General features: G+C 41.7%; 1 protein-coding gene across 5 annotated transcripts in view; it reads left to right on the forward strand.

Annotated features, from left to right (window-relative positions):
- Nucleotides 1-24,761, forward strand: part of LOC139475155 (uncharacterized) — a 113,470-nt gene that overhangs the window by 73,119 nt on the left and 15,590 nt on the right. For all 5 annotated transcript variants that reach the window (XM_071258434.1, XM_071258443.1, XM_071258420.1 and 2 more), the window contains exons 9-31: nt 76-141; nt 453-692; nt 2,518-2,649; nt 3,748-3,987; nt 6,330-6,494; nt 7,146-7,385; nt 8,289-8,447; nt 9,068-9,316; nt 11,311-11,424; nt 11,844-12,080; nt 14,747-14,887; nt 15,959-16,195; nt 16,557-16,661; nt 17,507-17,620; nt 18,216-18,323; nt 19,450-19,557; nt 20,084-20,194; nt 20,769-20,892; nt 21,543-21,644; nt 22,446-22,495; nt 22,654-22,819; nt 23,115-23,386; nt 23,997-24,139. In XM_071258434.1, the coding sequence (XP_071114535.1) occupies nt 76-141; nt 453-692; nt 2,518-2,649; nt 3,748-3,987; nt 6,330-6,494; nt 7,146-7,385; nt 8,289-8,447; nt 9,068-9,316; nt 11,311-11,424; nt 11,844-12,080; nt 14,747-14,887; nt 15,959-16,195; nt 16,557-16,661; nt 17,507-17,620; nt 18,216-18,323; nt 19,450-19,557; nt 20,084-20,194; nt 20,769-20,892; nt 21,543-21,644; nt 22,446-22,495; nt 22,654-22,819; nt 23,115-23,386; nt 23,997-24,139 (3,623 nt within the window). The remainder of the gene's footprint in view (nt 1-75; nt 142-452; nt 693-2,517; nt 2,650-3,747; nt 3,988-6,329; nt 6,495-7,145; nt 7,386-8,288; nt 8,448-9,067; nt 9,317-11,310; nt 11,425-11,843; nt 12,081-14,746; nt 14,888-15,958; nt 16,196-16,556; nt 16,662-17,506; nt 17,621-18,215; nt 18,324-19,449; nt 19,558-20,083; nt 20,195-20,768; nt 20,893-21,542; nt 21,645-22,445; nt 22,496-22,653; nt 22,820-23,114; nt 23,387-23,996; nt 24,140-24,761) is intronic.

Below are 24,761 nucleotides of genomic sequence, written 5' to 3' on the forward strand. Positions count from 1 at the left end.
TGACTCACTCACTCTATTATTGATGACCAGCTCTACTTTTATGAGCTATCAAAAGAATGTGATTTTTTTTTGTAGCTTCTTCAGTTACAACACAAACGACAACTTTACAGAGTGCTACTACAACTGTGCCTTTACCTCCAAGTAAGTTAAATCTTGATTAACACCATATAAAAATGGTAAATGAATGTACTAATTTTCACACTATAAACTACAAACTGCTTCTTTAAATTGATTTTTGGAAAAAGTTCTCCTCGTTGATCTGGAAAGGCAGTCTTCCACACGGTTTCTCCTGGAAACGCTTACATGAACACAAAACTGTTCTTACATAACATAACTTCGTTAACCCGGAAATGTGTTAATTGGGACGGGTTCCGTATTAATGGCTGACGGTATGTAATACAGATGGCAACGTTTGGATTTTTCGTGTTAACGACATCTTCGTTATGTTCCAGCGCAATGCTCCCCTCTTGCCTTCGACCTCTGCCGTAGCGTCGGTTATAACGTCACCTACTTGCCCAACATGTGGGGGAGCACCACAGAAGACCAGGCTATCTCCCACTTCTACCAGATCGTCAACAGCACGCTGCAGTCAGAATGTTCCCCTCTCACGCTCTTCTACTTCTGTGGACTTTTCTTCCCTGAATGCAATATTTACCATCAATTTATCTACCCTTGCGCCGACGTGTGTGAGGGTGAGTAGTCATGATACCATCGTCATCATACGTTATTACACGTTATTGCACGTTATTATACGTCATCATACGTTATTACACGTTATTACACGTCATCATACGTTTTTACACGTTATTGCACGTTATTACACGTCACCACACGTTATTGCACGTTATTACACGTCATCACGCGTTCTCAACACTTTACGAGACATTATCAAACTTTACAACACGCCATGTCATATAACGACAGGTTATCACGATTTACAACATGTTATCAAACAGTATCTCATAGCAAGACCTATTATCACACTTTACGACACATCTCTTATTACGACACGTTATCACAGTGTACAATATGTTATCACACCTTACAAAACAATATTGCGACTTTATTACACTTTACGACACATTATCTCTTAGAACGACATTTTATTACACTTTACAAAATCTAACGACATGTTATCACACTAAAAAAGAAACAGTGGTAAAAACTGAAACAGTTTTTAATGTTGATATCGCCTTTTGTATGATCTTCTGTTCGTTCTCCTTAATGAGGGTCGTGAAGGGGAAGGTCACAAGTCAGTAGTCAGTAATGAGGGTCCTGATGTGGGAGGCCACACGTCAGTAATTTGGTCAGTCGTCCTTATGTTTTCGGTTTGACAGAGGAACAAAACACGCTATTAGCGGAAAAGTAGTCCTGCACCATGACCGTGGAATATATTTATTTTATGAAAAAATAATAATCTAGAAATGCATACAAAAGCAAGTCTAGCCAGCTCAAGCTAGCTCTATTCCACATAGTCCTGCACCATGACCGTGGAATATATTTATTTTATGAAAAAATAATAATCTAGAAATGCATACAAAAGCAAGTCTAGCCAGCTCAAGCTAGCTCTATTCCACATAGTCCTGCACCATGACCGTGGAATATATTTATTTTATGAAAAAATAATAATCTAGAAATGCATACAAAAGCAAGTCTAGCCAGCTCAAGCTAGCTCTATTCCACTCTGAAATCAGCATAGGGATTTTTTTTATTTTTAGAGTCAAGAAGGATATTGTGTAATATAAGATTTCAGAGACTAAATGTTAGTCTAGCGGAAAAGCTGTCAAGTTGAATATGAAACGCCAAATCATTTCTATGCCATTGCGGATCTACAGTCTGTCTGTGGGGAAACAGGTGGACTGCTGGTTCGGCTTTCGTTTCATTACTGCAATTCGTGTTTTGCAAATACCTGACTGGTTTTGTTATGTCAATGGTTCTAGCTTCATACGACTTGTGATATTTTAGCACAATTAGGATAAAGAGTAAAGTTTTAATTTACCCTGAACTGTTTTGTATGACCATTTTAAGTTCAAATCTTACTCATCTTACGTTTACCTTACCCCATCTGGACCCTCCTTAATGAATCCAATTTCACGTATAATGATTATGTATATGAAGATAACCTAGAGCCATTGGTTGATGTAGTATGTTATCATGCAGTCGCTGCCATTTGTGCAGGATATTCCATGGTGTCTGACATTCATGTTGTTAAAAAGGGACTGGATTCGACGGATATGCCTCATTTTACATATTACTCTGCAGTGTTTGGAATCCTTAAAAAGGACAAAGACAAATACAAATTCCTACTTAAACAATTAAGTCAATAACTGTTCTTGTATACTATGGTCCCTACTGTTTGTATTATCATTTTCAGAAATAACCATCATTTATAATGTCGTTCACTTTGTACGAAAAATTATTAATCGATGTGAGTAAATTAAAATTTTACGGTCAAAAACTCGGCCCAGCGTATATCCATGCTCGTGTGATCAGTTCCACTTATATACATTATTTCAGCCGTCAACCGAAATTGCATTGAGGAAAACACCCTCCGCATCAACTGCAGCTTCTACAACACCTCTCTGCCGTGTCTGTCGCCGCCGTCAGCACCCACAACGACTGTAGCACCCGTCAGCTCCACCCCACCTAGTGAGTTTAACACTCCTATAAATCTCACAGTAGGTTCGGCTTATCGCCACCAACAGGGACACATGTGTTTCTTCTCCTTACGCTGCTCAAAGGCGAAAATAACTGTCTTCATAACAATCATCAGACAACTGAATGTTGTCGTTGTTGTTGTTGTTGGTCTTCTTGTTGTTGCTGCTGCTGTTGTTTAGGCAAGGTACAAATTAAGTCAATATGGTATTCATTTTCACATCAATTGTTATAAAGTGGACATACATGCTATAACTTATCAATTGCATACCACTATTTCGTTGGTGTTTCAACTTCAATAGATTAACAAGAAAATAAACAAATACTGAAAAAGAGACGACACCTCAGATATTCTTTCCTCTTCAAAATTTTCACCATGAGTTTAAATTATGTTCAGGAAAACGCACTTGTTAAAAATTCAAGTACAACGTATAATCTGGGTCGGAATTTTAATCGCAACCAAGCTGAGGACAAAATAACTCATATCCAATGATCCGTGATTTTTTCACATATAAGGCAGTGACTTCAGCGAGCTGCATATATTACCCCGAGACAGGGTCAAAGGTTGCAGGTTTGATGCACAACATTGTGCGCCTATTGTCCTGGGCCGGAAGAAGCGTTCTCGTTGTAGACAGGAGTGTTTACACAATACAAATATTAATAAAATATTAATAAGGGCAAGGACGACAGCAACTATTTACCACCTGACCGGTTAATGCACACTCTTGATGTTTGTAAATATTATATAAAAATATTGATGATCTCGGTTTCTTGCGTAAACATTAAAATTTCGAAGAAACTGGACACTAAAGAGGTATGATTAATGCTGCGATGCCCTATCAGGACCACTCCTGTCCTTAAGCGTCATATACGGCAGTAAAACTTTTGTTAAAAGAGCAACAGGATTTCTACAAATACAGACAAGCCCTAAGGCGGAGGTATTTAAATTCATCTATAAGATCGTCATGTCATTCTCAACGACTCATCTCAGGATTTCAAGTCGCGTAATGACCAACGCACTGCCCTTCCTCCAGATCATGAACTTCATGAAGCTGGTGCTGGGTTATCATGATAACTCCATCATTTTTTCAGACTCTTGTACGGCTTTAACTTTGGACACTTGTAGAAACGTGGGCTACAACAGGACCTTTCTTCCCAATATTATGCTACATGGATCTATCAGCGATGCTGTTGATGGGTTCCACATGCTACCGGAAACAGTCCTCCACTCCAACTGTTCAGAGCTGGTGACGTTCTATCTATGTGGATTATACTTCCCTGAATGCAGCGAGGATGGAAAACCGTTATACCCTTGCAAGTCTTTGTGTGAAGGTATTGAATATCGACATGGATTGTACTTATTTATTTTTTGTATTGTTTAGAATGTTGATATTAACATATGACACTATTAAGATGCCATTATTTGACATCTGAGACCATAAAATAATTGTATTATTGTATGGTCGCTGATGACCTCTCAATAATTAATATTCCAAAAACACTTTAAAATCCATCATATGTATTATTTCTGTAGTTGAATGTAATGTCTAGTCCCAAATATACTTCAGAGCTATACATTTAAATTTTTAGATATTAATTTCAAAATTAAGATTTGTATATATCCGATACTAAGTATTTAAATTAGCTGGTAACATGTTTAATATAGAAGTGTTTGATCATCTCTTTAATGTGAAATCACAGACGTATCAAAGGGAGAATATTGCTCTCTCTCTCTCTCTCTCTCTCTCTCTCTGTGTTTTGACAATATTTGTTAAGCACAGGTGTGAAATACAGGTGTGAAATACAGGTGTGACATACAGCGTCCGGGACACAAACCTACACTTGCCAATCATTCAACATGAGCAATATTTTTAAGCTCGTTCAACCAATATTTTATCTGAGTTAATAATCATCCTTGAATGTGAAAAAGTGAAAGACACCTATATCATCCACCTTCGGCTTTGAACATTGTATTGTGCCATTTGTTTGTGTCCGAGCTCTTAGACAGTATCCTTTTGTAAGTAGGAGTTTAATATTTGAAACAGATAAGTGAGCGTTTATTATGGTTAACGTAGTATTGAAATAATGATGACTGAGTGTGTTTGGTTTGACGCCGCTTAAAGTAGTTCGTTCACATCGCGGGATGTCAGCTCATTCCAGTCATACAAATGCTAGGGTAACTACCAGCGCGTGTAAGGTGCTGACAAACCAAGAAACATTATCGAGGCGAATCTCGGGTTCGAGCCTACAAACAATTATTCTTGGCACAGCTGTGATGAAACTGAAAAGTTAGCAGGCCTCAAAGTTTCATTTTTTACATAGTAGCCGTTTGGCTACAAGTATTTTTTTCCAGGTAGCCAGGGGTAAAATCAAAAGTCAAGCCAATATTGTAGGTAGCCAAAAACATTTGAAATCATCTTTTATCAAATAACTATTACAATATGTACAAGTCATAGCCCTAGTCTTGTATATTAGTGGAAACTGTACTTGATTTTTGTTACTTGTGACTCGAACATGACGAACAATGATGCAATTTATGTTACAAGATTATATTTGTATATCCTAGCTTATCCAATGAGCATTGTCAACTAAAATGAAGTACTAATTACATTAATATTTCTGTATTTCTGTTCATTGTCGACTTTAGGAGGAATTATTTACGAGTACAATTATTAGCAGACATGTTTTCCAAGATCAGCTGTTATATATCTTTGTGTCTACAGATGTGTAGCAATAGAATTTAGTCGCCACAAGATATTTTTCAAGGTAGTTATTTGGCTACCTTGGAATTTTAGACAGGAGACAAACTGAAATTTAGGTCGAATTGGCTACCGTTTTTGTCGTAACTTTGAGGCCTGGAGTTACAGTAAGTTACAGCGCTTTAGACTGCTGTGTCAGATAACGGTTGCTGTTAGACATAGCGACCATGTAAATAAAGGGTCTGTTTACATACCCATGATTCGATTATCCGAAACTGTGTTGTTTCGAACGACAGGGCCCGGTTTAAGAAGGTTTAGTTGTATTTGTTGTATTTATCTATATGTAAGAGTGTAAATATTGATGCACCCGTTTCATCATATCTTAGTGTGAACAATATGTATCACATGTGTATATTCTGCACGGTAGTCATATCCTGCACATCGTTATTCTTAAAAGTGCAATATTCTTCATACAGTGAGTGAGTTTTGTTTTACGTTGCTTTTAGCGATATTCCAGCAATATCACTGCGGGGAACACCAGAAATGGGCTTTACACATTGTAACAATGGCGGGAATCGAACTCGGGTCTTCGGCGTGACGAGCGAACGCTTTAACCACTAGGCTACCCGACCGCCCCTCATTGTCAATGTCACACACACACACACACACACACACACACACACACACAGAGAGAGAGAGAGAGAGAGAGACATACATACACACACACACATACACACAGACATACACACACACAGACATACATACACACACATACATACATCCATGCATACACACACACACACATACATACATACATACATACATGCATACATACATACATACATACATACATACATACATACATACATACATACATGTGCCTAATCCATTTCATTTTTCGCAATAAAATATTCGCTACGGAGAGATGTACAGTGTGCAGCTGTCATATGACCCTGTTCGTCTCCCTGTTGGCAGAGCTTGCTGCAACCTGTGGGTCATCCGTTACTATGCTTGGTTGTGACTTCCATAACAATTACAACAGCTGCATGGCTGCACCACCAACACCAACAACACCGACAACGACTACTTCCACTACAACTGTAACTACGACTACTACTGTCTCAACTCCAACAACGCCAGGTAAGAACGACACCGTTATCTGGAACATCTCACTGACACAGTTCCATCTATCTTTCATGTTCAATAAATAATGCTTGCAATAATATTGCCATCTCTCCGTAATTTAGAAGCCTTTTATGCAAACAAATGTCGGATATACCGAGTCGGATTATTGAGATTGAGAAGCAACCCACTTGACACAGCTCCTAATTCAATCTAATACAGCTCGCCTCGCACGACACAAGCGACAAAGAAATGTAAAGAGTTCCCCTTCACGTGTTTACATTTGGCAAAAGTTAAATAATGACCATGAACAGTTTCACAAACAAATTATTAATTGTTGTTGTTGTTGTTATTATTATTATTATTATTATTATTATTATTATTATTATTTACTTACTTATTTATTTATTCATTTATTTTTATTTTATTTTATTTTGTTTTATTTTATTTTATTTTATTTTATTTTATTTTATTTTATTTTATTTTATTTTATTTTATTTTTACACAGAAACTGAATCTTTTTCTTTATCATTACTTTGCGGATTTTTTTATTCTCTGCTACTATCAATTTTATTAAGTCATGTTGAGCTGATGACCCTGGTGTTGATTACAGGTGTATTGTGTATACACCTGTACACAGTTGGAATATAACCATCATTTTGGTTCCAGATAAATGCATTGAGTTTGAAGAAGAGCTGTGTAACAAGATCGGATTTAACAGGACGCTGATGCCCAACGTTTTCCGACTGCCGACAATAGAAGCTGCAAAGCAGTATTTCGCACAGTTTCCGAAGGACATAGTGCAAGCAGAGTGCTCTCCCTTGACTGAATTTTATGTCTGCGGTTTAATATTTCCTAAGTGTGGGGATGAGGGGCAAACTCTGCAGCCATGTAGAAACGTCTGCCAAGGTAATAAAAATACGTTGTGAATCAATGATAAATCAATTTATAGATGAGAGTAGTCTTTTGCCAACTTGTCATAATGGATAGGTCAGCTGGAGTTTTGTTAGAACTTATGTGAGTGAGTGAGTGTGTTTTTACGCCAACAATATCCCCGAGGGACACACCAGAAGTCGACTTAAGACATTGTACCGATATTGGGAATCGAACCCGGGTCTTCGGCGTGACGAGCGAACGCTTTAACACTAGTCTACCCCACCGCCCCTCAAGCATATGTGTTGTCAACACCCGTAAAATGTATGTTACGTTTGATGTACATTTAAGCCTGGAAGTCCTTGGTAAAACAGAAGTTATATCGAAGCACCGGTAGATCGAGACCACCGATATTAAACCATTAGTCCCGTTGGGGGTCATGAAGTTGCATCGTCTTAAATGTTATACACTGCACAAAATAAGTTAAGGACCACCCGCTTCTTTCCTAGTTACTCTGCCATGACACACATGCAATATAAATAATTGGTTGGTCCTTAACTTCTTTCGAGTCGTATGCATACATAAACCAAGGATCATTTTCGTCTATAGATTAAAGCTGACTTTGAAAGAAAAAGGTTTGAAAGAGAGAATCCATGTTGGTGTATTTTAAACCTTCAACCAGTAGTTATGGTTAATTACTCGGGAGAGAGGGGCGGTCGGGTAGCCTAGTGGTTAAAGCGTTCGGTCGTCACGCTGAAGACCCGGGTTCGATTCCCGACATGGGTACAATGTGTGAAGCCCATTTCTGGGGTCTCCCGCCGTGATGTTGCTGGAATAGTGCTAAAAGCGGCGTAAAAACATACTCACTCACTAGTAGGGAGAGAAAAAATTGCTGTCTCATTAATTGTAAATTATTTCCATGTCATTTCTTTCTGTTAGCGATACGGCGAGACTGTTCGACCGCAAAGTCCATGTTCGACTGTGAAGGGAATATGTTCAATGACACCGACTGCCTAAATCCCCCACCTGAACTGCTCACAACAACAACATCAACAACAACCACGTCGACAACCACAACAACAACGACAACCCCTCCTGGTAACCACTCGATCTACAAATGTTTTGATAATGTTACTGTGTAGATAAGGTCTCGAGCGGAGTAGCGTGAGGCAAACTACATTCTTCATTCCTGTTGTCTCGAAGCCGGTTGTCTCGAATTCGACACTCGAAACTAGCTCAACTGTTTGAACATCAGGTTGAAATGTTATATTTTTGTATATTGAAAAGTGAGTACTGTTCAATATTCTAGCAATGTCACGGCGGGGGACACCGGAAATGGCTTCACGCATTGTACCCATGTAGGGAATCGAACCCCGGGCCATCGTCGTGACAAGCGAACGCTTTAAACACAGGGCTACGCCACTGCCCGTTCCCATATTGTGTTTTGTTATGAATGTTGGGGCATTGAAACGTAGCGTGGCTCGTCGAAAGTTTATTTTCAAAGTAGTTTATTTGTGTTTAGAAGTGGGCAAAAGAGAAGCCCGTTATAATCTATCATGTCTGACTTCAAAACTGGATTTTTACCGTACAAAATCAAATAAATTGATCGCCTTGAAACAAACGTTCCAATGGCTTATTTCAGATGACCATGTGATGAATATAAAAACACTACCTAAACTTGTCATGACCTGTGTACATTTGGGTTATCGATATTTCAGCGGTCTGTACAAGCATGGCACCATTCACCAAATGTGCAGATGTCGGGTATAACACGACCATATTCCCAAATCTGTTTGGAGATACAATCATGGCAACCGCAATAAACAACTTTGACGATTTTGCGGGAAAAAGTCTTCTGAATAACTGTTCCTCCATCGGACTTGACTTCTTCTGTGCCTTGCTGTTCCCCAGGTGCGAGGAAACGCCTGGCTTCAAGGGGATGCAACCCTGCAAGGATTTCTGTGACGGTAGTTACAATATCATTTTACATCATAATGCTACCGTATATGCTCCAATTGTGCTCCTTTTTCAAAATATTTTTTGTGGTAGACAAGGGTGGGTATTCGTTGCAGAAATGTATCACATTTGTCAAGCAACGACTATGGTTTGGTGTTAGAAATATATTTTCAGCATCAGGTGTATTCAGGATTCGAACCCAAGCCAACAGGATGACAGACAGTCTAAGGCGCCACAATGCAGTTGCCTACCTTAGCCGTGCCAGGGAACGCCCGTGGGTTCGAATCCCAGTTCGCCAAAATTAAGACCCGTAGTGTGTGAGTTCTATACACTTTCCACACTTACGTCTCCGTAGTCTGGTTGATAGAGCATGTGCCCGGAGAACGAAAGATCGGAGGATCGATCCCCAGCCGCGTCATACCAAAAGGCGTTAAAAGATATATATCATAAAACAAGGACTGGCCGGATGGGAGTCAGTATACTGTGTCTGAGTAAGGTGTCTACGCATAGACACGTTAGTCCACCCAAAATATAAGGGTGCGTGCGTGTCAGTTAACTCCCTTGCCTCGGGAAGATGCCTGCGGCGTGACGAGCGAACGCTTGAACCACACTACTCGTTGTTACCCTGCCTGGCGCTCGGCATTAAGAGGCTAAAACAAGGACTGGTCGGCTCGGTGTCAGTATACTGTGTCTGAGTGGGGTATCTCAGTGAGGTAGCACTATATAACCAGCAGTAGTCAAGACTAGCACATTACACTGCACGTCGCTATAGCAGTGCAATAACCTTAAACCCCATTTCACCTCACCTCACCTCACCACACCTCTTACAACGTCAAATGCATCACTGATGGTTCTCACCATCCATGTAGCTACCACCACATAACGTAACCGTTCATTGCGGCCTTACATCAAACACTTTCAAGACGGCGTTTAACCCAACTGATACACGGATATATTCTTACATCAAAGTCACCGTTAGCAGTTTTGTCTCTGAATAACTTGCGCCATCGTATTTTTTGGTATGGCAAAAGAAAACTTAATATTATTCACACTCAGTTACGCTATTCCACGAGTCCACTCAATTTTATGTATATAAAATAGACGCCAAAACTAACCCGAATTGCACCTGCGGCACTTTTCTATATATCATATAGATATATCATATATCATATAGAAAACTCTTTCCATTATTTTTTTGACTGGCCATTATATACTTGTCAAAGAGAACAATTAATATCAACATTAAGGCGCATCCTTACAAGAAACAAGTCAACCAATCAACGTTAAACTTTTGTTAGAGGGGAGTGCAGACGTATCAACAAGTCATAATACATAGTGTATTTAAGGCATTGGCATCTTACATCAATCAGACCAAACGCTTTGTCTAATTTAACGTTTTTTTCTTCTACTCGTATACGTGTTTCTTTCTATTCCCATCATTCCTTATTGTACTTGTCATCCCACGTCATCTCTAGTGTATATGTAATTAATATTGTAAATACTAGGGATGTGCGGTTTTATCGGTATACCGGTATATTGCAATACAAATTCATCACGATACGTATCGCGTTACGTTTTTGGCGTATCGGTTTTTCCCTCATTATTCAAACTGTGACTGACATGTATATGCCATGATGTATAGTCTTACCTTATAAAATCGTTACAAAGACAAAACGAATGCTTCATACTCTGTATTTGATTGTAGATATAAATAATAGTACAATTTATTAAAATTGGTTCATAATTTTGACCAAATTGTTAACATTGCAGGGATATGAAAAAAAGCTTTTCTCTTAGTAGAAATTATTTCCCAATATATTGCAATAATATTGCAATATGTTTTTGAAATATTGCAATATATCGCAATACACTTTTTGGTCCAATTCCCAACCCTAGTAAATACCACGGAGAGGGTGTCCTAAGTTGGATAACTTGTTCCTAATGCTTTTCCATTTGTGAATAAAATATGTTTAAACTAACACCTCTGTTTCATTCATTCTTCCAGCTGTGGTCGGGAACTGTGCGAGTTACATGCCCTTTCCATTTGATTGTAACTTCCTCCCCTCCGACCCGAGCAAGTGTATCGCAGCGCCCTACACCCCTCCTACCCGGGGGCCACGTGAGTAATCTGTCTCATACTTCTAACCCCTTCAGGTTTCCTATAGGATTCTCCTGTGGACTACCATGAGACCCGTGATGATCCGGGGTAGAATATTTCATCAGCACCCCATGCTTGTCGTAATAGGCGACTAACGGGATCGGGTGGTCAGGCTCGCCTACTTCGTTGATGCATGTCATCGTATCCAAATTGCGAGGATCGATGCTCATGATACCAATCACTGGATTATCTGGTCCAGATTATTAACTGACTGTCGTCATAAAGCTAGAATGTTGACAACAGACAATTCGTTTTTTTTATCTAATTCAAGCTTATTAAGAATGGGGGGGGTATGCCACTGAAGTGAATGCCACTGAAGAGTGTTTGATCCTAACATTTTCCATGTTGGATTCTAACATATAAACCGTTATGTGTTACAGCTCAATGTGTGAACCAGACGTTCGGCTACTGCAGAGATGAAGGGTTCACCAACACCCGCCTCCCTAACTGGTTCGCAGAGACGGCCGCGGGGTCAGAGATTGCCTTCAACCAGTACGGCAAGTCCACGATCCAGTCCGGCTGTTCCTACCTGGCCAAGTTCTTCTACTGCGGGATAATGTTCCCCCAGTGTGAGGAAGACGGGAACGTCACCTTACCCTGCAGGAGCGTGTGTGAGGGTAAGCTGTATGGGGGTGTGGGTGGGGGTACGCTGTATGGGGGTATGGGGTGGGGGTACGCTGTATGGGGGTACGCTGTGTTGGGGGTGTAGGGTGGGGGTACGCTGTATTGGGGTGTGGGGTGGGGATGTGGGTTGGGGATACGTTGTATGGTGTTATATTGACTGTGTAGTGAATCGATCCCATGTTGTGTGAGTGACAAGCCAACTACTAAAAAGCGTCACCATTTCACCTGTGTCTTTTGCATCACTATCTCACCTGTATCTTATGCGTCACCGACTCACCTGTGTGTTGTGGATCACCATCTTACCTGTATCTTATAAGTCACCGTCTCACTTGTGTCTTATGGATCACGATCTTACCTGTATCTTATACGTCACCGTATCACCTGTGTCTTATGGATCACCATCTTACCTGTATCTAATACGTCACCGTCTCACCTGTGTCTTATGCATCACCATCTTACCTGTATCTAATACGTCACCGTCTCACCTGTGTCTTATGGATCACCATCTTATCTGGATCTAATACGTCACCGTCTCACCTGTGTCTTATGGATCACCATCTTACCTGTATCTTATAAGTCACCGTCTCACCTATGTGTTATGCATCACCATCTTACCTGTATCTAATACGTCACCGTCTCACCTGTGTCTTATGGATCACCATCTTACCTGTATATAATACGTCACCGTCTCACCCGTGTCTTATGGATCACCATCTCACCTGTATCTTATGCGTCACCGTCTCACCCGTGTCTTATGGATCACCATCTTACCTGTATCTTATACGTCACCGTCTCACCTGTGTCTTATGGATCACCATCTTACCTGTATCTAATACGTCACCGTCTCACCCGTGTCTTATGGATCACCATCTTACCTGTATCTAATACGTCACCGTCTCACCCGTGTCTTATGGATCACCATTTTACCTGTATCTTATACGTCACCGTCTCACCTGTGTCTTATGGATCACCATCTTACCTGTATCTTATACGTCACCGTCTCACCTGTGCCTTATGGATCACCATCTTACCTGTATCTAATACGTCACCGTCTCACCCGTGTCTTATGGATCACCATCTTACCTGTATCTTATACGTCACCATATCACCTGTGTCTTATGGATCACCATCTTACCTGTATCTTATACGTCACCGTCTCACCTGTGTCTTACGGATCACCATCTTACCTGTATCTTATACGTCACCATATCACCTGTGTCTTACGGATCACCATCTTACCTGTATCTTATACGTCACCATATCACCTGTGTCTTATGGATCACCATCTTACCTGTATCTTATAAGTCACCGTCTCACTTGTGTCTTATGGATCACGATCTTACCTGTATCTTATACGTCACCGTATCACCTGTGTCTTATGGATCACCATCTTACCTGTATCTAATACGTCACCGTCTCACCTGTGTCTTATGCATCACCATCTTACCTGTATCTAATACGTCACCGTCTCACCTGTGTCTTATGGATCACCATCTTATCTGGATCTAATACGTCACCGTCTCACCTGTGTCTTATGGATCACAATCTTACCTGTATCTTATACGTCACCGTCTCACCTATGTGTTATGCATCACCATCTTACCTGTATCTAATACGTCACCGTCTCACCCGTGTCTTATGGATCACCATCTTACCTGTATATAATACGTCACCGTCTCACCCGTGTCTTTTGGATCACCATCTCACCTGTATCTTATGCGTCACCGTCTCACCCGTGTCTTATGGATCACCATCTTACCTGTATCTTATACGTCACCGTCTCACCTGTGTCTTATGGATTACCATCTTACCTGTATCTTATACGTCACCGTCTCACCCGTGTCTTATGGATCACCATTTTACCTGTATCTTATACGTCACCGTCTCACCTGTGTCTTATGGATCACCATCTTACCTGTATCTTATACGTCACCGTCTCACCTATGCCTTATGGATCACCATCTTACCTGTATCTAATACGTCACCGTCTCACCCGTGTCTTATGGATCACCATCTTACCTGTATCTTATACGTCACCATATCACCTGTGTCTTATGGATCACCATCTTACCTGTATCTTATACGTCACCATATCACCTGTGTCTTATGGATCACCATCTTACCTGTATCTTATACGTCACCATATCACCTGTGTCTTACGGATCACCATCTTACCTGTATCTTATACGTCACCATATCACCTGTGTCTTATGGATCACCATCTTACCTGTATCTTATACGTCACCATATCACTTGTGTCTTATGGATCACCATCTTACCTGTATCTTATACGTCACCATATCACCTGTGTCTTATGGATCACCATCTTACCTGTATCTTATACGTCACCATATCACCTGTGTCTTACGGATCACCATCTCACCTGTATCTAATACGTCACCGTCTCATCCGTGTCTTATGGATCACCATCTTACCTGTATCCTATGCGTCACCGCCTCACCTGTGTCTTATGCTCGAATGGGGTGGGGTTAGGTGGGGTGGTTTTGGTACACTGGGGTCTGGTCCTTAAGTTCGAACCCCCTCCCCTTTGTAATATACGCACACAAACCATGGTGTGACCTCTCATTGTCATTGAATGTTTTGAGAATGTTTATGTTTTTCCACAATGATTATGAACCCATTAATCACTTTTTTTCAGAAATGACAGCTAGCTGTGGTTCAGTATGGAGTTTTCCCATGGACTGTCGGGTGTTTCCCGATGACACAGAGAAGTGTCTCCTGCCCAAGGCCCCGCCCACCACGACCACAGCAATAGCCCCCTCCACCACACAAGCCCAGGGTAGGTACCTGACATTACATGTATGTTTTAACAACAATGGAGCTGGCCACTCATTTACTGTCATGTCAATTTACTCATGCAAATTTATTTGGTTGGTTATTTTCATCCTTACCCCCACAACTTATGGGAGCGGAAGGGAGTTTAATGGGGACAGGGGTTGATCGACGTAAGCTTAATGCATACCAGAGTGTATGGCGGGACAGTGTCAAGGGAGAGACAATCTGATATTTTGGGGGTAGCCGGCTGGAGTATTTTTAACCAAAATAGTGAGTCATCGAGTTTTACCCAACTCATAAGAGTTCTTTGCTCGACATTCTTGGTTAGTTGGTTGGTTTGTTGTTTAACGCCGCACTCAGCAATATTCAAGCTATATGACGGCGGTCTGTAAATAATCGAGTCTGGACCACGCGATCCAGTGTTGATATCAAGAGCATCCATCCACGCAATTGGGACCGATGACATGTATAAACAAAGTCAGCGAGCCTGACGACCCGATCCCGTTAGTCGCCTTTTACGACAAGCATAGTCGCATTTCATGGCAAGCATGGGTTGCTGAAGACCTATTCTACCCCGGATCTTCACGGGTATTCGACCTGCTCCATTGCCATCACAAATCTATGTTGTGAAGGCCATCACAAATCTATGTTGTGAAAAAAGTGTATAGTTCCTGCTTTCACAGAAAACAACTGCGTGTTTTGTAGTCTAGAGTTTCCCAGAATATGATATGGTGGATCCCTATTGAGAAACCCGCCAGAGACGGACGGTTTATAAGTACTGTATTGAAAAGAACAATGGATTCTATCTCAGATCTGCAGGAAACAATTTTTTTGAAGGGGGTTGATACTTGACCAGGGGGCCAGGACTGTATGACTCAAAACTCTCAGTAAGGGAGGGTTTTATGTTCGAGGTTGATGAGGATAGGTGCTGTCCGATTCAAATCCCTCAGAAAGCGATGCTTTTATGTTGGCGGTTGATAAGGGCAATGGATGTCCAAGTTAAATCCTTCAGAACGCTAGGGTTTTGTTAAAAGAAATACAAAATATGTCTGTAATTAGTTGCCCCTATCCACAGCCGGGTGTCGGCGGATGACAGTGGACCTGTGCCAGGTGTTCGGCTACAACGTGACCTACCTCCCCGACGGCTGGGCCTACACCACTCTGACGGAAGCCTTCAAGGCGTACGAGACCTTCGGGGAACGCGGCGTGGCACTCGGATGTTCAGAGAACGCCATGTTTTACTTCTGCTCGGTGTTGTTCCCACCGTGCGTCAACGGCAAGCCACAGTGGCCATGTAGGGACGTATGTGAAGGTAAGGCTGTGGGTCTGCGGGTGTAATAAATAAAGATTCAAACTCTGACGTTGACAAATGACTTCATCATCTTTGCAATCCGGGACACATGTTTCCCAATGATCCAATTCCCTCAATTGCGCCCCTTTGGCGTGCCAGGATCTGATGATTCGAATACCCGATTACCCGATTACCCGATTTGATGCAAGATCTTGTTGGTTGCAACAGCCATCGTCTCCTGGAGCTTCCCTACCTCATTAAGCTGACACGCTAAATGATAAAGTGATAAAACTGGCATTATGTTGAGATGTTACACCAAACCCACTCGCTGCAAATTCATACCGTTTGAGTTCATGTGTGTATAACCGGGTCTTCATTACAGACATCAACAACAACTGTCTGTGGACAAAGGACCTGTTCAGGCAAGACTGTGCCATCCTGTCTGATCCTGATGAAGCCACCTGTCTTCGACCTCAGCCCAAAACACGTAAGTAATGCATCGTCTATGTGACCATACGAAATGCTCGTCGTATTGAATATGTGGGGCTGATGACACCATGATATTGCTGAATGTTGATGAGAAAGTGAAGCATACCTTGTGTCTTAAAACTGAAACCAGCCTAACGTCACTGATAATGCTGAGTACATAGTAAAACAACATGCAGGCTCTCATAATCATAATGATAATCATAATAAGCAGCAATAGCAGCAGCATAATCTATAACACTATAAAGCCTCAAAGCGACAGACATCACACCACAGAGGGTAAAGTTCGAAGCGCAAAATGTATCTCTTTGTAAGTGAATGCAAAACATGTTCACCTTGTCTGGAAGACATTGTCACGGAAAAGCAAGCTGAGCAGACGAGCAGACGACGCACTAAGGGACGTAACTCTAATTTCTTACGAACCGTGCTGATATCGATCGTCCATTCAAAATGCATTCACTGACCATATAATCCCATACAAATATATCAAATACAGCCCATGCAAGTCTATAATGTTTGGCAAGTCTAGATTACTGCACTATCATCTGAAAATGAAGAGAGTCTCTGGGCTCCTTTTTATCATATTTCATTGAGATAGTTTAACAACTGGGTTTTTTTTCTGTAAGATATGTTCATTTTAGAGACTAGATGGTAGTCTAGGGTCTGGCTATGAACCTCTTGTGATATGACCGTCTTCATGTTGGCAATATCCACATGCAAAATGCATCATATTATTGATAGATATATGTTAATAACCACATGTTGTCTACTGTTTCACTCCCCATGTCCATGCATCGCTTTGTGGTCATGTATATACTCCCTGAATATTTTCTCTCTACTTCACAGCGTGTGCGGCCAACGAATTTTCATGTTTTGGCACCAACAAGTGTGTACCGAAGAGCTCCGTCTGCAACAGATATAACGACTGCGGTGATTGGTCGGATGAGAGGAACTGCCCCGGTAGGTCTAGATTCTCAGTCTGCGATGCTTCCTTCTCCATGTTGATTCCTACACAATAAAACTCATTTTCACTATAACTGACTCTGTGGGTTATCCCGGTGTTAATTCATGTTCTCAACAAATCCTGTAAATTATGGCAAATCGTAGTTCGTGTTCCTAGAACTAACGGTAGTTCGCTGAGATTACATCTCTAACTACATTCTGTTACCCTTATCTCGATATGACAATATCGGTAAAATGTAACAGCCCTATTTGAAAAAGTATGAAAAGAAATATCTTGAAGGCGAATGAACACGGGCATTGAATCCGGATCAATCTGGTTATTACGGCCCAGTTAAAAAAATACATTATTTTGAATTTTTGTTTAGCATCATTTTCAGATACAAATGTAATTTCTGGGTAAGACACACTTATCCCTAGTTCGAGTGTAAAACTATGAGGATTATATACCGCCGTGCTAAGTTGGCTTAAACTGAACAATTGTTACCCTTGAGTTAAAGGGAGGTCGAGTTAACGAGGGCGAGTTAAAGGGAGGTCGAGTTAAAGGTGGGTTAGAGTTAAAGGAGTTAATGGATGTTTTATTCTTGCCTTGCAGCGTGTAATGAGTTCCAGCACAGGTGCGAGATGGGGTTCTGCATCAAGTCCTACCAGAGGTGTAACGGCGTGGTGGACTGCCCCGACCGTAGTGACGAGATCAACTGCAGTGAGTGAACAAACCACCACTAGAGATGTCACAGGGCACTGGGCATCTCCAGGTCGCGACAGCACACATGAACACGTGGCATCTGTCTTGTTAAAGGCGTATTCCACTCATCCAAAACATTCCAAACATTTAATGATTCAAATCTTTTGTACATTCGGTCATAAAATATTTAATCATTCTTTTTCAAAGGATGTACGGACGGTGTAGTTGTCTAATTTTGTTAAAGCGTTGGGCCCGTTCCACAATGTTTACTAAGCGCTACGGTCTTAGTAAGTCTATGTTAAAGTATGGTAGTTACGATCATCTTAGCGCTTTGTAGAGCAGGGCCTGGGTCGTCACGCTTCGATCCCCACATCGATACACTGCCTGAAGAATATTCCTGGTGTGCCCTGTCTTGATATGTCTAGAATATTGCTCAAAGCGGCGTAAAACTATACTCACTCAGCTGAAGCATGTGACATGTCCTTCTCAGGTACATGTGCACCCATAACAGGGTACATCGTCAGTCCAAATCGTAGACATTTTCAATAGATAAGTACGTTCGGATAGTGGTGTAAATATGTCTGTGTTGACGTGCTTCATAAATTTTATCATACCTCCATGTCAGAATGATGAGATCTGATTGGTCCACGTGAACTTGATTAAAATATATATATCCCGCCTTGGAGGTAATTGAATTTCTCAGCGGAAGAATAAATCCCTTATACCCCGCCACGAGCAAGTCAGGCTGCACGTGAATTTCGGAGAGGTAGAATATCTGCCCCTCTACAAAGCAAAAAACCACACGATTTTTCCGAGTCAGTGAAAGTCACATGACGCAACCTCAGCTCAATCGAACAGCTGTTTTCTCTCAATTTTGAATTTGTTTTAATTCTTTACAATGTCAGATTAAAAATATGTCGGTAAGATAAATTCGTTGTAGCAAGATCACTCGGGGTACATGGGGTTTTATACCGCTCGGGACGCATAAAACCCCATGTAGCCCGCGTGGTACTGCTACAACGTATAATGTAGTCTTTGGTTATTCTGATATAAGCGGATAGATTCCTGAGAAATGATAACTAAAGCTTGAATTGAGTGACACGTGCAGTCAAGTCGAACTAAAGTCTAGCGTTGTCCTTGGCAGACTGTAGTAACGGGCAGTACTCCTGCGCTGATGGGACCTGCATAATGTCGGAGTGGGTCTGCGATGGAGAGAACGACTGCAGCAACGGGAAGGATGAAGCAGACTGTGGTATGTGAACTTCAGCAATTTCATCCTACATTTAACTTGCTCGTAGACGAACTTGATTGAATTAGGATCACGCCAACAGAGCCAGAACAGTCTCGACTTCCATGGGTTTAACATTAACGTGTCATGAATCAAAGCAAAGAACAAGGTGTGATAAAGGCTATTTTGGGTCCACGGAACCTCTAAAATTTTCTAAACTAGAATACATTAAAAAATTTCGATGAGCCGTAGTCGCAAGCTAGTGATTTCTCTTGACGTTTAATATGTCTCTTTTTCGCATGTTTGAGCCACATTTACCAACTTCTTCATGTCAAAAGTTAAAAACTTGAAAGGGTAAGAAAAGCGGGAGGCAAGCTGACAGTCATATAAACATGAACTACAACTTTCAAGTTTCCAATCTTCCTGACATCTCGTGAAAAAGATATTTAAGGCGGCTATGCTGGCAGTAAAACATGCAGACTGGTTGGTGGCACATTTAATGTACATAAAGTGATATGCACTAATCTACCATACCATACTCTGTTTGCAGGTGCGTGCAAAAGGTCGGAGTTCGCTTGCCGGAGTGGCGAGTGTCTGCCTATAGACCAGCACTGTGACGGCACTCCCCAGTGCGCAGACCTCTCAGACGAGCGCCAGTGTAGTAAGTGGGACAATTGTTCACATGGTTACCATGCTCGGGTTAAACCAGCGGCACTTGGGTCTGTTTGTGAGGGGAGAAAGTGTTGGAGCAAACTAGATGTATCTCGCGAGATGTACAATGAAACTCCCTGCCTCTCCAGCATTTCCCATGGGAACGTAAATATAAATGAACAATGCTACGACCGTTGGTTCCAGCAAAATGGTACAGTCTAAGACCGGCTTCATAAGGACCCGTGTCTGTAACTGTTTAATGTTCAAAGTGGTGTCGGTCGGTTGGGTAGCCTAGTGGTTAAAGCGTTCGCTCGTCACGCCGAAGACCTGGGTTCGAATCCCGACATGGGTAAAATGTGTGAAGCCCATTTCCGCCTTGATATTGGTAAAAGCGGCGTAAAACCATACTCACTCACTCACTAACTCAAAGTGTTGTTAAATCCTACTCCTTTCACTAAGATCTGACTGAGATTTATACATTATACATTTGTCATGGACTTATGGGCAGATCCAGAGTCAATACACACGCATTGTCTCAATCTACATCCTCACGTATTGATGTATTGATGTATTTCGTTTTTCAGTCTTTGCTCCTGAGGAGAAGCGGCCGTTCAGCCTGCGGTTCGAGCAGGAAGGTCTGATCCCTGTGTGTGCCTCCACGTTTAACTCCACCATTGCGGACCTGGCGTGTAAGAAGCTTGGACACAAGTGAGTAAATTGTTACAGTGTTATGTTCGGGAGGATAAACCAGTCGTCCAAGACACCGCAAATCCTTGCTGTGCAAAGTTTGCGTTCCAGACACCGATGATCAGGGTTCGAGTCCTGCTTAACCCTTATTATGTTTCTAGGCTTGCCAGCACCATGCCCGATTCCTGGGTTTCACCAAAGCGATAAACGTCTAAAAAAGGTTTTACTCCTCAATCTGACACGCATGAAAGAATATTCAAAGTGACGCTAAGCATCCAGATGTTTCCTACTCGGTGGAGCAATAGTGTGGCCTAATTGTTAAGGGGTATATGACGATTATTAACTGCAGCGTAAAACCTTACTCACTTGGTGTAATAAATACCAATTATTGTTTGTTTGTGTGTTGTTTAACGCCGCACTCAGCAATATACCAGCTATATGACGGCGGTCTGTAAGTAATCGAGTCTGGACCATACAATCCAGTGATCGACATCATGAGCATCGATCAACGCCATTGAGATCGATGACATGCATCAACCAGGTCAGCGAGCCTGACCACCCGTTAGTCGCCTCTTACGACAAGCATAGTCGCCTTTAAATAAGATTGCAAGATTGTTAGATATAGCACAGCCTGCAGTGTAAACCATAACAGCTATATCTATTTGTTGCAGAGGTCATGAAGAATGGCGGACGGTTCGACATACGGTTTTTGCCTATGCAGTCATTGACGGCGTGGGACCAGAGACGACCGTCATCGGGCGCGCTACAATTAGGTACAACACTGAATAGCGAGTTTTTGTCATACTTTGTTAGTCATTTTGTTCTTATCTGAACATCTTCCCATTGAGTCCATATGCTGAATGCAGTTTGAATTTAGTCTGATTCGAAGACGGGTCGGGAATAGGAGGTTGAGCTTGGTAACCAAGTGATTATAGAGTTGGTTTGTCACGACAAAATTGAGGTTCGATGCCCCTCGCTAATATTCTGATATTTGTTAAGCCCGTTATTAGTGTCCCGTCGTAGATTGAATGTAAACCCACACTCACTCACTCACTCACTCCTTCACTCACTCTTTGAGAAAAGATACGGAGTATAATGATATCGTACATAGGTACCTTATCAATTATGTATCAAATTTGTCATCCATCTATGACCGCCTCTGTGGTCTTGTGGTAGAGCGGAGGGTCCGGGTACGATTCCCGGCGCGTCATACCAAAAGACGTTAAAAGATGGCACTTGTTGTTACCCTGCCTGGCACTCAACATTAAGGGGCTAAGACAAGGACTGGTCGGCTCGAAGTCAGTTTACTGTGTCTGAGTGGGGTATTCATGTTTAACTGTCGCATGGAGTCTCAGGGGGCTAGCACTAAAAAATCGGCATCATTCTGGACTAGTACAAGCAGACGCACGCACGCATGCACACACACACACACACACACACACACACACACACACACACACACACACACACGTGTATATGCACATCGCTATATAAGTGCAATAATCTTGGACGCGATGTTTGACCCCATTTCACCTGACCTCACCTCATCCATGTATGTTTGTTTCTTTTCACAGAAGCAGTTGTCCTGGTAATTCGGCAGTAGTTTTGAAATGTCACCCTAAAGGTAAACTCTCACAACATAACTCTCTGTATGAATACGTGGCTATACATCTTATCATAATTATTATGTGATAAAAATTATTATTATGTGATATAAATTGTTATTCTTGAAAAAATCGATAACTGAAATAAAGTATTACACATGTGTGACTGTTTGCACAGAGTGTGGACACCCAAAACCCCACCGCGTCTCCTACATCGTCAACGGCAACAACGCCATCGACGGAGAGTGGCCTTGGCAGGCCTCGATACAGAAGAAGGGGAAACACTTTTGCGGGGGCGCCCTCGTCAGCCGCAACTTCATCGTTACAGCCGCACACTGTGTAGAGTAAGTACCGCGGCATATATATTTTAGACGTCTCTTTAGACGTGTTTTTGTGACTTTCATTTGGGAAAGTTTATTATGGAATTAACGTTAAAGAAAAATTGTTTAATTTTGTTCCCTTTCTTTTTTCGGAATATTGACCTTTAAAACGACCACTGCCTCATTCCACAAAGCGATCTTTGCGCTAAAACGATCGTAGCTCCCATCCCCGTAGCGCCAAGATCACTTTGTGGTAGGGTGCCAGGTTACTGTTTCCCGAAATACTTACTTACTTACCAGTGATGTATATGTATTCAAGAGCGTACACAAGTGACCACAAAAACATCGAGGTCGTCCTTGGAGCGTCCAACGTCAGTGCAAAGGAACCGCAGCAACAACGTTACAACGTTAAGAGCCTGACCATCCACAACCACATCTACCACCAAAAGAACGACATCGCCCTTGTCGAGATCGACGGCACCGTCAACTACACCGACTACATCCGCCCCATCTGTCTTCCCGACAAGGATGATGTGTTCACAAAGACCACCCAGTGTTATGCAGCAGGCTGGGGAATGACCAGGGCAGACGGTGAGTACCAGGCACCGTTTTATTATTTATTTCTGATTTGATTTTATCAATATTTCATTTATTGATATCTCAAAATGAATTATTGACATCACAAATTCGAATTAATGATATTATAAAATAAGTATTGATGTCATGAAATAATTATTGATATCACAAATTCGAATTTTAGATACCATAAAATGAATTTGTGACATCTAAAAATGTATTTTATGATATCTAAAAATATATTTTATGATGTCACTAATCGAAGTTGTGATATGTAAAAGTCTTAAGTATTTTATTATAGCATAAATTCGTTTAAGTGATATCTAAAAATGCATCGGATTTTTTTACTCTCAAAATCTAATTTGTGATATCAATAATTATATTTATTGATATCTCAAAATCGATTTTGTGATATCAGTAAATTGATTATTGATATCATAAAGTAGGGAATAAACAGTAAAACAGTGACTCGTGCACGTGCTCCTGTGTACAATGCACACGTCTCTCTCTCTCTCTCTCTCTCTCTCACTCTCTCTCTCTCTTTGATTTTTTCACGATATCTAGGTGTCCCAGCCCGAAAGTTAGACATGTTACAGTATAAGTACATCCTTACATCACGTTGCAGGTCCAGCGTCCCAGTGGCTGAAGGACGCCAAGATGCGACTGTGGAACACGGCCAAGTGTAACGGGTCCTACGCCTGGAATGGCGCCATCAGCGAGACCCACCTGTGTGCTGGCTACTACTCCGGGCTCATCTCTATCTGTGTGGTAAGTCATTGCTCAATACGTGCTGCACTTAATGGGATGAACTACTCCGGGCTCATCTCTATCTGTGTGGTAAGTCATTGCTCAATACGTGCTGCAGCTAATGGGATGAACTACTCCGGGCTCATCTCTATCTGTGTGGTAAGTCATTGCTCAATACGTGCTGCACTTAATGGGATGAACTACTCCGGGCTCATCTCTATCTGTGTGGTAAGTCATTGCTCAATACGTGCTGCACTTAATGGGATGAACTACTCCGGGCTCATCTCTATCTGTGTGGTAAGTCATTGATCAATACGTGCTGCACCTAATGGGATGAACTACTCCGGGCTCATCTCTATCTGTGTGGTAAGTCATTGCTCAATACGTGCTGCACTTAATGGGATGAACTACTCCGGGCTCATCTCTATCTGTGTGGTAAGTCATTGATCAATACGTGCTGCACTTAATGGGATGAACTACTCCGGGCTCATCTCTATCTGTGTGGTAAGTCATTGCTCAATACGTGCTGCACCTAATGGGATGAACTACTCCGGGCTCATCTCTATCTGTGTGGTAAGTCATTGATCAATACGTGCTGCACTTAATGGGATGAACTACTCCGGGCTCATCTCTATCTGTGTGG

The sequence above is a fragment of the Haliotis cracherodii genome, unplaced genomic scaffold (genome assembly GCF_022045235.1).
Source record: "Haliotis cracherodii isolate W230 unplaced genomic scaffold, xgHalCrac1.p SCAF_1, whole genome shotgun sequence".
Taxonomy (NCBI): domain Eukaryota; kingdom Metazoa; phylum Mollusca; class Gastropoda; order Lepetellida; family Haliotidae; genus Haliotis; species Haliotis cracherodii.